Source organism: Hyla sarda, chromosome 4 (genome assembly GCF_029499605.1).
Source record: "Hyla sarda isolate aHylSar1 chromosome 4, aHylSar1.hap1, whole genome shotgun sequence".
Classification (NCBI taxonomy): Eukaryota; Metazoa; Chordata; class Amphibia; order Anura; family Hylidae; genus Hyla; species Hyla sarda.
Genome location: NC_079192.1, coordinates 262,732,793 through 262,750,768, shown reverse-complemented (window position 1 = coordinate 262,750,768; position 17,976 = coordinate 262,732,793). Strand labels below are relative to the sequence as shown.

General features: G+C 41.5%; 1 protein-coding gene across 1 annotated transcript in view; it reads left to right on the top strand.

The window, feature by feature from the left end:
• ZDHHC17 (zinc finger DHHC-type palmitoyltransferase 17) overlaps positions 1-17,976 on the top strand; it is a 59,479-nt gene that overhangs the window by 33,710 nt on the left and 7,793 nt on the right. Inside the window, exons 9-13 of the mRNA XM_056574067.1 lie at positions 408-550; positions 4,933-5,035; positions 13,663-13,785; positions 17,491-17,553; positions 17,767-17,860. Coding sequence (XP_056430042.1) covers positions 408-550; positions 4,933-5,035; positions 13,663-13,785; positions 17,491-17,553; positions 17,767-17,860 — 526 coding nt within the window. The remainder of the gene's footprint in view (positions 1-407; positions 551-4,932; positions 5,036-13,662; positions 13,786-17,490; positions 17,554-17,766; positions 17,861-17,976) is intronic.

The window sequence follows — 17,976 nt, the reverse complement described above, 5'->3', positions numbered from 1 at the left end:
TCTTTTGGACTGATTTTTTTTTTTTTGAGTTATGCAAAATGGCAAAACCTTTACATAAATATATATTATCTTAGCTGCAAGCTGTCACCTCAATCACAAACTGGTATATCTGGTTTATTGCTATAATTTATTTTAAAGGTATTATGTGGCATGTAATTTATCTGTCAGACTGGCTTTCCACTTCCTGGTTCTGTCTTAACACAAGAAAATGTCCGATCAGCCTGACCCCTCCAACATAATCACTGGACAGCCCCTTTAATAAAATAAGTTTTTGTTTCCTTTTACCTTTTGTGTATAAGTTCTTGTTTGCTTTCTGTCTTTATGATAAACATTAATAAAAGAAATATGAACAAAATAAATGATAAATTCTGGTTTAATTTAGCTTTGTTTTCTTTCTTTTTTTTCAGGAATTCCGTCAAAAAGTAATGCTAGGAACACCATTCCTGGTGATCTGGTTGGTTGGGTTCATTGCTGATCTTGATATTGATTCCTGGTTAATCAAGGGACTCATGTATGGTGGAGTTTGGGCAATGGTGCAATTCTTATCAAAGTAAGTAAACCTGTAACCATTACAGGTGTGAAAGATGAAACCTAATTTTACACTTTTTTGGTTATTATATGTAAAATTAATTATTATTATTATTTTTTGTTGTAAGACCTAGTTCACATTTGCATTGAGGCTCCATTCAAGGAGCACTGTTCGCACACATACACCGTTCAAATGACAGAAGTTGAGCGGAGAAAAAAACACTGCAGGTCTGTTTCCTTTTTCTGAAGAACAACAGACAGAAACCTGCGACCCCATTCATAGTCAGTGGGACCTGTTGGTGTCTGTTATGCAATGGATAGTCCAGCACCATTGTTTACCTTTTTAACAGACTCTGCGATAAAGCTCCCGAACTTCAATGCCGATGTGAACGTAGCCTAAATTTTTCCAAGACACTCCTCACCCATCCTCAGAATTCTCTTAGATCCCCATTGATTACGAAAACAGAGTAATATGCTTGTGGCCAAATGGAGCTGTCGTTGGACCTGCTGCAGCTTAATTTAACTGCATGGACCTGCTGAAGAAACTGAGCTCTGTACTTGGCTATCTGAAGCTAGATTCATATTGCATTTTGGCAGCTTGTCAGAGGTATTCATTGGCATTCTGCTGAAAACGGGATGCCGACGTATACTGAGGGCAGCGGATGCCTTAGTGACGCTGTCAGGGGTGTATGCGCTATTTTCAGTGGACTCCGCCCGCTGCGTTGTATAGCACATTTGTCCAGAACTGAGTCACTAGGTCTGACAGACTGCTAAAACGCAGTAAGAACCTAGACTTAGTCGGGCTCATACCTGTCTGCTTTTGATCACTTATCGCTATCCTGTGTAATGAATATATTTATAAATCTTGGTACAATTCCTTTAAGTTGCAGCTACTATGTAACATCGTAATGCTCAGCTTACACATTTTGAAGTTGTCCAACAAACCTCTATCCTTAGGTTCCCTTAGTTCTCAGAATGACAGTCATAATGGAGCACATATTTGAGGTTTTCATATCTTTTTGTTAAGTACAAAGAAGCTTAGAATCCTTCTAGAGATCTTGACGATATTGGTTTTATCTCAGCCTCTTCTGGTGTTTATCATATGTATACTATATAAACCAAACACACCCTCTATTTAGGGTTAGTCAGATGCAGATAATGCTGCGTGAAACTGGGGAATGCTCAATCCATTTGTATTGTCTGTAGATACAATAGTGTAGAGAGAGGTTTGCTGGCCAGTAGATGAAGGAATGTAGAGAAACAAACACACACCATCTAAAACACTATTTACTCCTCGACAATGTGTATGCTGGGAACACAGATAATGTGTCTCTTACTACCATGAGCCTTGGTAATAGTAAAACTAGAAAAAAAAAATAGAAGTAATTTATATATTTGGGTAGGGTCACACATGCCGTATTTTGCTGCATATTTTCTGCATCTGATTTTGATACCCATTGACTTTAAGGGGTAGGAAAATACGCAGCGACAAAATACAGCAAATGTGACCCTACCCTTAATCTGTGTAAAAGAAATAAAAATAAAAAATAAAATAAAGGTTTATTCACAGGGCATACCTAGCTCTATTGGATCCTGCCTGCCCTAGCTCTATTGGATCCTGCCTGCCCTAGCTCTATTGGATCCTGCCTGCCTGATCCTGCCCTAGCTCTATTGGATCCTGCCTGCCCTAGCTCTATTGGATCCTGCCTGCCCTAGCTCTATTGGATCCCGCCTGCCCTAGCTCTATTGGATCCCGCCTGCCCTAGCTCTATTGGATCCCGCCTGCCCTAGCTCTATTGGATCCCGCCTGCCCTAGCTCTATTGGATCCCGCCTGCCTTAGCTCTATTGGATCCTGCCTGCCTGATCCTGCCCTAGCTCTATTGGATCCTGCCTTCCCTAGCTCTATTGGATCCTGCCTGCCCTAGCTCTATTGGATCCTGCCTGCCCTAGCTCTATTGGATCCCGCCTGCCCTAGCTCTATTGGATCCCGCCTGCCCTAGCTCTATTGGATCCCGCCTGCCCTAGCTCTATTGGATCCCGCCTGCCCTAGCTCTATTGGATCCCGCCTGCCCTAGCTCTATTGGATCCCGCCTGCCTTAGCTCTATTGGATCCTGCCTGCCTGATCCTGCCCTAGCTCTATTGGATCCTGCCTTCCCTAGCTCTATTGGATCCTGCCTTCCCTAGCTCTATTGGATCCTGCCTGCCCTAGCTCTATTGGATCCTGCCTGCCCTAGCTCTATTGGATCCTGCCTGCCTGATCCTGCCCTAGCTCTATTGGATCTTGTGCCTTTCCTGAAAATTGTAAATGTCTGTGTTTCATGTGCAGATGGCACAAGGACATTTTAGTAGAGCGATGCACATATCGAAAATCGGAGCCTTTGTTCTTGGTCACTGTGGTTTCATGTTACACTTGTGGATGTTTTCATAAAATTTAGCAACAAAGCATAAGGTTTTGAAAACAAAAATGCATAAAAAGCTGTGTTTGTAGATAAACATCCGTCCTCAAAATGTAGTTTGAGGTGAGCAGTTATTCTTGTCACTCATGCCATTGCTTACATTCATGTATCATCGCAGATCTAAAATGCTTTGCCAGCCCCATGAGAGTAAACACGTATCCACAGTAGGAGGCAGAGGGTGATTTCAATGTGCCCTTGCTTCTGAGACCTTGGCCTTACAAAGCTATTGTGCTGGTGTTGGCACTGAAAACTAGGTCAGATTTATCCAAGCCTGGAATTAATTTGTACATACTCTTACCAGAATGTCAATGTTGTAAGCAGGTTGGTCAGACAGGGGTGTGTAAATATAGATGTGTTCATAAAATGCTAAGGTTTTTATTCTTTAGCTGCCCGGTGCAGTCAGTTCACATAATGCCATCTGTGCCACAGTTCACATCATGCCACACATGAACACAACCAGTTCACATGAGAGAATCCCTAAACTTCTTGTGGGAGGTTTGTACAATGATAAAGCATTTTTACACTTTATATAACATATATATTTGTATTAAGGTTATTTATTGTTTGTTTGCCTTCCTTCTTGTTTGGGTTGAAAAAAGATGGACGGGTGGATGGAATCAGTAAAGTTATTCCGTATTGAGCTGTAACAATATATTCTGTGAGATATATATATATTAGGGATCGACCGATTATCGGTTTGGCTGATATTATCGGCCGATATTCACGATTTTGGACATTATCGGTATCGGCAATTACCTTGCTGATAATGCCCCGCACCGCTCCATGGCGGCGGTCTCTGGCACCACAAAAGCCGCTGCAGTTCATTGATTTAAAGCGCCCGCTTTAAATCAATGATCTGCAGCGGTGTTGCCAGGGGGGATAAATAGCCGTTAACTTATATCGATATTCCGGTATAAATTATCAGCTATCGGCCCTAACCTCCACATCGGTATCGGCCCTAAAAAAACGAGGTCGGTCGATCCCTAATATATATATCCATCCTTTTGAGGAAATAAAAATAAAAAAAATCTGTGTTTAAGCTACAATATAATATATAGCTTTAAAGGGGTACTCCGTCCCTAGACTTCTTATCCTCTATCCCCAGTGGCAGGACCCCCGTGATCTCCTTGCTGCACCCGGTGTTCGTTTAGAGCATTGGGTGCAGCGCCTGAAGCTCATGATGTCACGGCCACGCCTCCTCAATGCAAGTCTATGGGAGGGGGCATGACAGACTTCATGCCCCCTCCCATAGACTTGCATTGAGGGGGCGTGGCTCTCACGACCCTCCGCCCCGCATCGCCAGTCATCCGGCATGGAGCGAAGTTTGCTCCGTGCACCAGATGTTTGGGGTTCCGTAGCCGAGATATAGGGGGTCCCCAGCGGTCAGACATCTTATCCCCTATCCTTTGGATAGGGGATAAGAGGTCTAGGGGCAGAGTACCCCTTTAATGCTAATCTATTATTACAAAAAAAAAGACTGCTGTGGGTTTAGTTTAGCGACATCTCCAAATAATACAGTGTTGTCCTTTTCTAGAACAGCACATCAGAACTGTCATTTTGGCTCTGTTAACACTTTGTTTCTTAACCACATTCAGGTTATATGTCTGAAAGCTCCTTAGGGGCTTATTCACCAATGTTGTTGTTTTTTTTTATATATACATTTTATGTGTATAGGCATATGTTCTGTATTTGTTGTATAGAATAGCAGAGTAGACTACACTATTCTGTGTATAGGGATACAGTTAAACATGCTTTCTGGTAATTTTTTTTATTACTTATTTCTTACAATTAGACTGTGGGGGTGGGGGACATATACCCATAGGTTAGCTTATGTTTCAACCTTTTTTGTCTTTTTTTTTTTGTATTTAGTTTGTTTGAAGGGATTTTTTAAGCAATGTATCGATTATGTATTTAACCTCTAAATTTGTATTAATTTATCATTGCAGGTCTTTCTTTGATCACTCAATGCATAGTGCTCTTCCCCTTGGGATATATCTGGCAACCAAGTTTTGGATGTATGTTACCTGGTTCTTCTGGTTTTGGAATGATATCCTTTCACAGAGACTTGTTTCTAAGACCATGTATTTCTACAAACTGTTAACCTACATTCTGTACCAATTGTAGTGTTAGGGTATGTTCACACTGCGGAATTCTGCGAGCGGGGATTCTGCCAGGCGGCGACCGCTGAAAATACTTTGGTGGTAAGACCGCGGGGCACTGCGCTGGCACTGGCTATACTCTCGGAATTCCGAGCAAAGAATGAACATGTTCTTTCTTTGCGCAGAACAATTTCAGCGGTGCCGCTGAAATTCTGCAGTGTGAATGGGTCTCACGGAAACCCATTTACACTGATGATAATGTTCACAGCATGGAATTCCGCAGTGTGAATATACCCTTAGATGTCATGTTTGCTAGTAGATCAGTTGGATAAGTAAACAGTATCATCTAAGTTTGGTGCCATGAACGGGGAGAGATGGGTGGGAGTTGAGCTAAAATTCATTTATAGAACAGTATAGTGCCGTTCATTTTTCTGTCAAGTCTAATATCTATAAAGCTTAATGCATTTTTTACCTAGTGCAGATGGTTTTTCTGTAAAGTTAGGCATGATCCTGCACAGCCGCTTCACGTCTGCGGTGATGTCTGTGAAAATGACATTTAGTTCCTGCAGCCGGCCTCGCATTCCCTCCTGTTTCCTATACTGTTTGACCTCTTATTTTATGTCTTTCATCCTGCTGACTCATAGCATTCAGTAGTAAGGCATTCTGTCTCTCCTCCAATTCTTACATCCGGCTGAAGACCATTAAGGCCTCACATAGTTAAATGATGACGTCTGTCTAGACATGTCTTGTGTGTTCTGTTGCCCTGTGAATCATATGTAACTATTGTCTGCCTGGCCCTTCTCTGCATTTATTTCCTTTTGGCTAGATATGGTTTATTTGATTAATGCATCAGTTCTTATGAACTCTGGGAGTCTAGAGGCTTTGTGATCAAAACTACCTTTTAGTAAGGGTTAATAATTTAAAATAATAGGACATAACGTAACCTGTCTTTACACACGGGCATGATGTGTTAGGTCATAACATTTATTTATTTATTTTTTTATATTTATTGTAGTTGGGTTAAGTACATATGCCTCAGCGAGAGATGAAAAAGAAAGGTGATAAGCTTGTTTCCATGACTCCCTTAGTAACTGAAGTACTCCTCTTAAAGGGAACCTATCACACTAAAAATGAAGTCCAATCTGCAGACATCCTGTTATAAAGCAGGGGGAGCTAAGCAGATTGATATATAGTTTTATGGTAAAAGTTTATGGTTAGTTAACCATAAACTTTTCTCATAAAACTATATATCAATCTGCTCAGCTCCTCCTGCTTTATAACAGGATGTCTGCAGATTGGACTTCATTTTTAGCATGATAGGTTCCCTTTAAAATGTATTTATTTATATAAATATCTGCTCATTCTGGGCTAAGTAGTCAAGTGAGCAGTCCTACTCAGTCATTGACAGCTGTCCGTGTATAAGTGAGCATATAGAAAAAGTTGTCAATCACTTAGTAGGACCGCCCTCTTGACTATTTAGCCTAGAAAGAGCAAAAGTTTACATCAGTAATGACAAGTTTTCGTGGAATTATACACCAATCTGCTCAGCCCCCCCCCTCCTCCCCTTCCACTATAACATGATGCCTGAAGATTAGTGTGCTTTTTTTAATGTGACCAGAGCATGTTCCTGAGTTGTCCACTGCTCTTTAATATCTTTAATCCACAGACAAAACAAAAGATACACAACAGGTTCTGACTAACAGAGTACAGAGAATCCTCAGTGATCTCACTTTTAAAGGAAAACTGTCATGTGTTTCTCCCGCACTATCCACAGGTACCGATGGATAGTGCGGGAGATGCTGAACATTTTGAGTCCTACCTTTCCCGGATGCGCTTCACCGTTTGCCCGTTATAGCAGGTTTTTTGTATATTTAAATTAGCTACTAACTGGCACGGGAGGGGGTTCCTGCCTTCATCTGGCACTGTGACGTAACCGCCGCCTGGCCCGCAGCACCGCCCGGCTAATGAATATTCATATAATGTCTTACACTCTCCTTCTCATACCGGCCGATACTTACATGTGCGGGATTTCCTACTTATACCCGGAAGCGGTCTTCATCGCTGCTTCATTAGTGCGGAGCAGCGCTGGAGTAAGGTTGTAGGCATGTTCATGTCTACCATCTATTAGCAATATAATGAAGCAGCGCTGGAGTAAGGTTGTAGGCATGTTCATATCTACCATCTATTAGCAATATAATGAAGCAGCGCTGGAGTAAGGTTGCAGGCATGTTCATGTCTACCATCTATTAGCAATATAATGAAGCAGCGCTGGAGTAAGGTTGTAGGCATGTTCATGCCTACCATCTATTAGCAATATAATGAAGCAGCGCTGGAGTAAGGTTGTAGGCATGTTCATATCTACCATCTATTAGCAATATAATGAAGCAGCGCTGGAGTAAGGTTGTAGGCATGTTCATGCCTACCATCTATTAGCAATATAATGAAGCAGCGCTGGAGTAAGGTTGTAGGCATGTTCATGTCTACCATCTATTAGCAATATAATGAAGCAGCGCTGGAGTAAGGTTGTAGGCATGTTCATGTCTACCATCTATTAGCAATATAATGAAGCCGCGCTGGAGTAAGGTTGTAGGCATGTTCATGTCTACCATCTATTAGCAATATAATGAAGCCGCGCTGGAGTAAGGTTGTAGGCATGTTCATGTCTACCATCTATTAGCAATATAATGAAGCAGCGCTGGAGTAAGGTTGTAGGCATGTTCATGTCTACCATCTATTAGCAATATAATGAAGCAGCGCTGGAGTAAGGTTGTAGGCATGTTCATATCTACCATCTATTAGCAATATAATGAAGCAGCGCTGGAGTAAGGTTGTAGGCATGTTCATGCCTAACATCTATTAGTAATATAATGAAGCAGCGCTGGAGTAAGGTTGTAGGCATGTTCATATCTACCATCTATTAGCAATATAATGAAGCAGCGCTGGAGTAAGGTTGTAGGCATGTTCATATCTACCATCTATTAGCAATATAATGAAGCAGCGCTGGAGTAAGGTTGTAGGCATGTTCATGCCTAACATCTATTAGCAATATAATGAAGCAGCGCTGGAGTAAGGTTGTAGGCATGTTCATGTCTACCATCTATTAGCAATATAATGAAGCAGCGCTGGAGTAAGGTTGTAGGCATGTTCATGCCTAACATCTATTAGCAATATAATGAAGCAGCGCTGGAGTAAGGTTGTAGGCATGTTCATATCTACCATCTATTAGCAATATAATGAAGCAGCGCTGGAGTAAGGTTGTAGGCATGTTCATGTCTACCATCTATTAGCAATATAATGAAGCAGCGCTGGAGTAAGGTTGTAGGCATGTTCATGCCTACCATCTATTAGCAATATAATGAAGCAGCGCTGGAGTAAGGTTGTAGGCATGTTCATGCCTACCATCTATTAGCAATATAATGAAGCAGCGCTGGAGTAAGGTTGTAGGCATGTTCATATCTACCATCTATTAGCAATATAATGAAGCAGCGCTGGAGTAAGGTTGTAGGCATGTTCATATCTACCATCTATTAGCAATATAATGAAGCAGCGCTGGAGTAAGGTTGTAGGCATGTTCATGTCTACCATCTATTAGCAATATAATGAAGCAGCGCTGGAGTAAGGTTGTAGGCATGTTCATGTCTACCATCTATTAGCAATATAATGAAGCAGCGCTGGAGTAAGGTTGTAGGCATGTTCATGTCTAACATCTATTAGCAATATAATGAAGCAGCGCTGGAGTAAGGTTGTAGGCATGTTCATGTCTACCATCTATTAGCAATATAATGAAGCAGCGCTGGAGTAAGGTTGTAGGCATGTTCATATCTACCATCTATTAGCAATATAATGAAGCAGCGCTGGAGTAAGGTTGTAGGCATGTTCATGCCTAACATCTATTAGTAATATAATGAAGCAGCGCTGGAGTAAGGTTGTAGGCATGTTCATATCTACCATCTATTAGCAATATAATGAAGCAGCGCTGGAGTAAGGTTGTAGGCATGTTCATATCTACCATCTATTAGTAATATAATGAAGCAGCGCTGGAGTAAGGTTGTAGGCATGTTCATGTCTACCATCTATTAGCAATATAATGAAGCAGCGCTGGAGTAAGGTTGTAGGCATGTTCATATCTACCATCTATTAGCAATATAATGAAGCAGCGCTGGAGTAAGGTTGTAGGCATGTTCATGCCTAACATCTATTAGCAATATAATGAAGCAGCGCTGGAGTAAGCTTGTAGGCATGTTCATGTCTACCATCTATTAGCAATATAATGAAGCAGTGCTGGAGTAAGGTTGTAGGCATGTTCATGTCTACCATCTATTAGCAATATAATGAAGCCGCGCTGGAGTAAGGTTGTAGGCATGTTCATGTCTACCATCTATTAGCAATATAATGAAGCAGCGCTGGAGTAAGGTTGTAGGCATGTTCATGTCTACCATCTATTAGCAATATAATGAAGCAGCGCTGGAGTAAGGTTGTAGGCATGTTCATATCTACCATCTATTAGCAATATAATGAAGCAGCGCTGGAGTAAGGTTGTAGGCATGTTCATGCCTAACATCTATTAGTAATATAATGAAGCAGCGCTGGAGTAAGGTTGTAGGCATGTTCATATCTACCATCTATTAGCAATATAATGAAGCAGCGCTGGAGTAAGGTTGTAGGCATGTTCATATCTACCATCTATTAGCAATATAATGAAGCAGCGCTGGAGTAAGGTTGTAGGCATGTTCATGTCTACCATCTATTAGCAATATAATGAAGCAGCGCTGGAGTAAGGTTGTAGGCATGTTCATGCCTACCATCTATTAGCAATATAATGAAGCAGCGCTGGAGTAAGGTTGTAGGCATGTTCATGCCTACCATCTATTAGCAATATAATGAAGCAGCGCTGGAGTAAGGTTGTAGGCATGTTCATATCTACCATCTATTAGCAATATAATGAAGCAGCGCTGGAGTAAGGTTGTAGGCATGTTCATATCTACCATCTATTAGCAATATAATGAAGCAGCGCTGGAGTAAGGTTGTAGGCATGTTCATGTCTACCATCTATTAGCAATATAATGAAGCAGCGCTGGAGTAAGGTTGTAGGCATGTTCATGTCTACCATCTATTAGCAATATAATGAAGCAGCGCTGGAGTAAGGTTGTAGGCATGTTCATGTCTAACATCTATTAGCAATATAATGAAGCAGCGCTGGAGTAAGGTTGTAGGCATGTTCATGTCTACCATCTATTAGTAATATAATGAAGCAGCGCTGGAGTAAGGTTGTAGGCATGTTCATGTCTACCATCTATTAGCAATATAATGAAGCAGCGCTGGAGTAAGGTTGTAGGCATGTTCATGTCTACCATCTATTAGCAATATAATGAAGCAGCGCTGGAGTAAGGTTGTAGGCATGTTCATGCCTAACATCTATTAGCAATATAATGAAGCAGCGCTGGAGTAAGGTTGTAGGCATGTTCATGTCTACCATCTATTAGCAATATAATGAAGCAGCGCTGGAGTAAGGTTGTAGGCATGTTCATGTCTAACATCTATTAGCAATATAATGAAGCAGCGCTGGAGTAAGGTTGTAGGCATGTTCATGTCTACCATCTATTAGCAATATAATGAAGCAGCGCTGGAGTAAGGTTGTAGGCATGTTCATGTCTACCATCTATTAGCAATATAATGAAGCAGCGCTGGAGTAAGGTTGTAGGCATGTTCATATCTACCATCTATTAGCAATATAATGAAGCAGCGCTGGAGTAAGGTTGTAGGCATGTTCATATCTACCATCTATTAGCAATATAATGAAGCAGCGCTGGAGTAAGGTTGTAGGCATGTTCATGTCTACCATCTATTAGCAATATAATAAAGCAGCGCTGGAGTAAGGTTGTAGGCATGTTCATGTCTACCATCTATTAGCAATATAATGAAGCAGCGCTGGAGTAAGGTTGTAGGCATGTTCATGTCTAACATCTATTAGCAATATAATGAAGCAGCGCTGGAGTAAGGTTGTAGGCATGTTCATGTCTACCATCTATTAGCAATATAATGAAGCAGCGCTGGAGTAAGGTTGTAGGCATGTTCATATCTACCATCTATTAGCAATATAATGAAGCAGCGCTGGAGTAAGGTTGTAGGCATGTTCATGCCTAACATCTATTAGTAATATAATGAAGCAGCGCTGGAGTAAGGTTGTAGGCATGTTCATGTCTACCATCTATTAGCAATATAATGAAGCAGCGCTGGAGTAAGGTTGTAGGCATGTTCATGCCTAACATCTATTAGTAATATAATGAAGCAGCGCTGGAGTAAGGTTGTAGGCATGTTCATGTCTACCATCTATTAGCAATATAATGAAGCAGCGCTGGAGTAAGGTTGTAGGCATGTTCATGCCTAACATCTATTAGTAATATAATGAAGCAGCGCTGGAGTAAGGTTGTAGGCATGTTCATGTCTAACATCTATTAGCAATATAATGAAGCCGCGCTGAAGACCGCTTCCGGGTATAGTAGGAAATCCCGCACATGCGCAGTATCGGCCGGGATGAGGAGGGGAGTGTAAGACATTATAAGAATATTCATTAGCCGGGCGGTGCTGCGGGCCAGGCGGCAGTTACGTCACAGTGCCAGATGAAGGCAGTAACCCCGTCGGTGCCAGTTAGCAGCTAATTTAAATATACAGAAAAACTGCTATAACGGGCGAACGGCGCAGCGCGTCCGGGCAAGGTAGGACTCAAAATGTTCGGCGTCTCCCGCACTATCCATCGGTACCTGTGGATAGTGCGGGAGAAAGCATTTGACAGTTTTCCTTTTAAGGCCCCTATACAAATTGAAGGAAGTCACACAACCCTGACCGACTGTCTTATGTGTATGTGGCCTTCCTGTTGTTGGTTTTTATTTTTTATGGTGTCAATATTTTTACTAAATACTCATTGAATTGAATGACATGTCAGCTTTATGGCAGAGAATGGAGTCCTGGGTGTGCATGCAAAGTGTGCAGCATTCATTCCAGGGACAATTTTGTCCCCGTTCTTGGGAACCCAATGGTTGGACACGCACCAGTCAGCTTGTTATCATCGATCTTGTGAATAAGGAATAACTCCTTCAGATACCTTTTCAAACACTTTTTTTTTATACAGTGCCAGATAGACTTAAAGCAACATAATACTAAAATGTTTGCACTGTAGCGTAGGCATTTGGTTATTCTTGTAATGCACCTAAAATTAGGAGTTAACTGTTCTGCAAAAATGTATGGAATTTGTTCCTTCATCTTATGATTGTCTTATGATCCTGTTGTGTTGAATTTTCTCATCGTCTTGTCTTGTTATCATCACATGACAGATTTTTGTAATATTTATAAAGTGTAGTTATTTTATTTATCTACATCAGAGCTTTCCAAGCGTTTCATGTTGGTAATGGGCTTTTTGGAAATGCATAGTTTTATAATGCACTAACGTTTTTTTACTAGCAAACGGAAAGTTAAACCAACTTGTTTATAAGAGACACGGACGCATACAGAAATTTTAATACCGAAATGTATGGGGAAACAACCATTTCAGATGTAAAAATATCATTTAATGGGAAACTAACAGCAGGGTCACCTGCACTAACCTGAATATACAGGTAGATATGGTAATTTATTATCTGCACTGGAGGCGGTGGCTGCTGTATGTGCAAAGTTTTTTTCCTGCCTGCTCTGGTAATAATCCCCACCCCTTCTATTGATAACTCCACCCCCTTCATAAATAGTCATACCCTTTACCTCAGTATGACTGTGATGGGGAGTTATCAACAGAAGGGATGGAAGAAAGCATTGCACATGCAGCCTGCCTCTAGTGTATTTAAAAGGGTACTCCGCCCATAGACATCTTATCCCCTATCCAAAGGATAGGGAATAAGATGTTTGATCACGGAGGTCCCGCCGCTGTGGGCCCCGTGATCTCTGCTGTGGCACCCCAGACGTCCTGTGCACGGAGCGAACTTCGCTCCATGCCAGATGACTGGCGATGTGGGGCGGAGGCTCCTGACGTCACGGCCATGCCCCCTCAATGCAAGTCTATGGGAGGGGCCATAGACTTGCATTGAGGGGGCGTGGCCATGACGTCATGAGTCTCTGTCACTGAACCCAACGCTCTAAACGAACGCTGGGTGCAGCACAGAGATCGCGGGGTTCACCAGCAAGGGACCCCCCCGCGATCAGACATCCTATCCCCTATCCTTTGGATAGGGGATAAGATGTCTAGGGGTGGAATCCCCTTTAAGAAGGAATTGCCATAAACCACTATTTGTTTTTATTCCTTCCGTTGGTGTGCTGTATTTACACAATAAGAACAGTGGCTGCTTCTATGGCCAAACAGAAGAGTCCCGCAATACACCTGCAGACTGCTGCCTACAAAGAGCTTTTCCACCATTTGGAAAAGCTCTGATCTTGAATTTTGGAACAAGTGTAAAGTAAGTTCAGGGTCGTCTGCTTCTTCTAGGTGACTGTATTATGTGTCATTCCATGTGTAAATAGATAAGCCTTGAACAAATGAATGTTAGATTTTTTCCTCGGCACTTTGTTGCTCTTCCTTAACTTGTAGCACATCTGAACTTTCTCTTCATCCATCTTCCATTCTTGGCGAACAGTGTTGCACTGTTTTATAATTTTGGTAAATCCTGGAAATCTGATCCAGGCATTATCAAGGCTACAGAGGAACAAAAGAAAAAGGTAAAATCAGATCTCTCATGTCTCATAGGAATTACCAAATATGTATTTTTGGCCCTGTCCGCCGCTGGTTGTCATTTACAGGAGCCATGTTAGGCCTAGATGTTTGTGTGATGTAGTAGTGAAACAGTGTGATTGTGAAAATATAAAACTGTCAAAAAAAATGTAATAAAGCGACATAACGATATACTGTATATGTCACATCAAACAAGAATCCAGCAATAAAAATTAAAGGTCATCTGTAGTGCAATATAACTTATCCCCTATCCTTCGGATAGGGGATGAGTTATATTTCACTACAGATGTCCTTTAAAGGGGTACTCCGGTGAAAACCTTTTTTCTTTTAAATCAACTGGTGGCAGAAAGTTAAACAGATTTGTTAATTCCTTCTATAAAAAAAACTTAATCTTTCCTGTACCTATTAGCTGCTGAATACTACAGAGGAAATTCTTTTCTTTTTGGAATGCTCTCTGATGACATCACGAGCACAGTTCTCTCTGCTGACGTAATTATAATAATAATAACACTTTATTTATTGTTGTCCTTAGTGGGATTTGAACCCAAGTCCCCAGCACTGCAAGGCAGCAGCACTAACCACTGAGCCACCATGCTGCCCTTAGCATACATCTGCTATGCATGGTTGCTAAAATGGACAGAGATGTCAGCAGAGAGCACTGTGCTCGGGATGTCATCAGTGTTCCAAAAAGAAAGGAATTTCCTCTGTAGCATTCAGCAGCTAATAAGTACTGGAAGGATTAAGATTTTTTTAATAGAAGTAATTTAAAAATATGTTTAACTTTCTGCCACCAGTTGATTTAAAAGAAAAAAGGTTTTCACTGGAGTACCCCTTTAACTTCATCTGAAAGCTTCAATAAAAGTGAGATTTTTTTAAAGATCCAAAGTTGTTCCCAGATAATCACCTTCTTAGGCGTCTTCAGCTTGGGAGCCCTTATTCATAAAATTCTACAACTGAGGGCTCCCAAGCTTGAAATGTGTAAGCCGGAGATTATCCGTGCTTGACTTCAGATCTTAATCTTGATACTTTAATAAAAATAAGATATTTGAGTCTACATGACTTGACTGACCTTCTCGTGGGAAGTGAGATTTTGGAATCTAATGAACCTCGTTGCTGTTGGATGGTTTGTCTATGTTGGCTTGGGACGATATCTGTATTATAAGATAGAAGGATGGTTAGGAATAAATAATGCATGTGGTTAATGCCTGTTAGGCATATGTCTTTACCTGCTGCAGAGATTGAGGACCTCTATTTTTATTAAGGTCCATAGACGTATTACAGCTATTTATTATATTAGATTTGTATCGCACTTTAGCAGGTCACCCATAAATGAATGGTGTCCTACTGTATGATCCTACGTCTGTTACTTAATACAGATTTTTATTCTGTTGGATTTTATATGAATGTATCCAACGTAAAAATAAAGAAATAGATTGTGTTATGCTCCTGTAGTTACTGTAATAGGATATGTTTACATTGGCATACTCAAAAAACTACCTTAAAAGGGTACTCCGGCCCTAATACATCTTATCTCCCATCTAAAGGACGTTGGGGACCCCCGCAATCTCTCATGCAGCACCCACCTGTGTCAGCTGCACAAAGCAATGATCACTCCGTGTCTGAAGCCTCACTACCACGGGGCCGGAGTATCATGATGTCATGACTCCACCACCTTGTGACGTGACACCCTGCCCCCTTAATGCAAGTTTATGGGAGGGGACATGAAGGCCCAGTGGTGGGACCCCCGCGATCAGACATTTTATCCCCAGAGTACCCCTTTAAAGAGTAGCTCCCACCATGTAAAAAAAATGTAATTCTGTCCCAGCCTATTGCCCATCTATCCCTAACCCCATCCCTGCCTTTAAAAATCTTTTTACCCCCCTTTTTGCCTAGTAGTGTGCTCACGAACCAGGCAGACTTCCCCAGCAGTCGCAACGTCAATGATGCCTGCTGGGGGGGGGGGGGTGGGTTTCCACCCTTAGCTTATCTATGCTGCGCTCCTGTCTGAAGTGCCCATAGATGAGCGACCAATAGCACGGCAGGCTGCTCCAGGATCTCCTCCTCCCTGTTTAGCAGTGTAGTGTTATCCAGGGAGGAGGAGTATAGGAGCATTGCCCACCTGCCGTGCTATTCTACACCGCCGAGACCCAGGACCGAAATGAAGTACGGGTAACTTAACCGTACAGTACATGTACAGTCCTGGAGCTTCAGCGCAGCACTGAGATTCATTGCGGTGCTGCCTCCAGACTGTACATGCCGGGGGCGGGCATCCAATGAGCGCAGACAGCTGTGAGGCCAGGCTGCCAATGAGCGCAGCCCAGACATTCACAGCATTCGCTCCCGCCTGTCTGATTGACAGGCAGGGTGCGAGCGCAGGCAGACTGAATTCGGACTGAATGCCCGGCTGGGATCGGTCCGAATTCAGCTGTGACATCACAGCAGGCTGCAGTTGGCCACTAGGAGGGAAACCCCTAGTTCCTGGATTTTAAGTACAATTTTTTTTTTATTTAAACACAAAATAAATAATAGAAATATATTAGAGATATGTTGTAGTACATAAGTACTACAACATATAAAAAAATAAAAAAAAATAAAGAAAAGTTGATGACGTTGCCCATTTCAAAATCAATTGCTGTGGCTTTTGGTGCTGATTGGCATGTTATTTTTTTTTCATTTATTTGATTTCAATGGCAGTTTCCAAGCAGAACTTTATATGCCAGTTTTTTCTCCTTTTTTAAAGCACAGTTTTTTCAAAAAACTATTTTCTCCCAACATTCCCCCCCGAAGTCAATTGAAGATGAAAACTGCGTGTTTTTTGGGTGTTTTTTTTCCTTTCTTGCTTTTGTGAACGTGCTCTGACAGCTACAGTATATGATGTTGTTATAGAAGTCAGCATGTATACAGCAATAAATGCCTGTTAACACTTTGGCATAAATGGGCTGGTATTCCGGCCAAAGACATCTTATCCCACATCCAAAGGATAGGGCATAAGATGTCTGATCGCTGGGACCTCTCGCGATCCCAGCGCAGCACCCACATTCTATGCGGGCCTTCTGCTCCAGTTTCGGAAACCTCTGTGTTTCGGGACTGGAGATGTCACGTCACATCTCCAGTCCTTTGGATAGGGGATGAGATGTCTTTGACTGGAATACTCCTTTAAACATTTTGGGGGAATTTTTATAATTGGTTTCACAACGTTTTTTGGTGGTAATAAGTTGCAAGTTTTTGTGCAACTGGATAAAAAGAAGCATATGTTTGTGTAGCAAGTAAGCTAAAGAAAATGGTGTACTAAAGGGAAATTTCAGGAAATGTGTACCTGTGCTAAATTTGGCACATGTACACATTAGCACCACACATAATAACGGTCCACAACAATCGTTTAACAATGATAACTTCGTCCTTTTTGTATAACATCTTGCATATAGAAACCTTAAAGGGCTTATCCAAGAATCGAAAAACGGACCACTCCCTGTCTGTCTCCAGGTTGGGTGTGGTTCTGCAGCTCAGTTCCATTGAAGTGAATGGAGCCAAGTTGTAATACCACACACAACCTGAAGACAGACGTGGAGCTGTTTTTAAAAGAAATTAGCTCTGTTTTTTCTATTCCTGCATAACTCCTTTAATCTTTAGTTTAGTAGTGACATAATGCATGTGTTAGGTTACTAAATGTTTGATATTTTGTCATTTATTAGACAATTGTAGAGCTTGCTGAAACCGGCAGCCTGGATCTGAGTATATTCTGCAGTACCTGTTTGGTGAGTATACGCTGTTACATGAAAAAGAAGTCTTTATAACAAAAGGAAAGGATTCCTGTCAAGGCACGACTTCTAAAAATACAATGGGCTCAGGCCTGATTAGTATTGGGCTCATAGTTTCCAATGATCACTGCTATATTGAAGAACATACAAACACTGACTTTTTACGTAACGCTCCTAAGTGTGCTTGTTGTAATGCATTCCTATTTACAGATAAGAAAACCAGTGAGGTCTAAGCACTGTGGCATTTGCAATCGTTGCATAGCAAAGTTTGATCACCACTGTCCTTGGGTTGGCAATTGTGTAGGTACGTGGCAGAACATATATATTCTGTTATGGATATCATTTGGTGTGTTAAAACAATCCATAGAATTTAGAAAAAAGCCTTGGCCTTAAAGGGGTATTCCGGCTTTATACATCGTA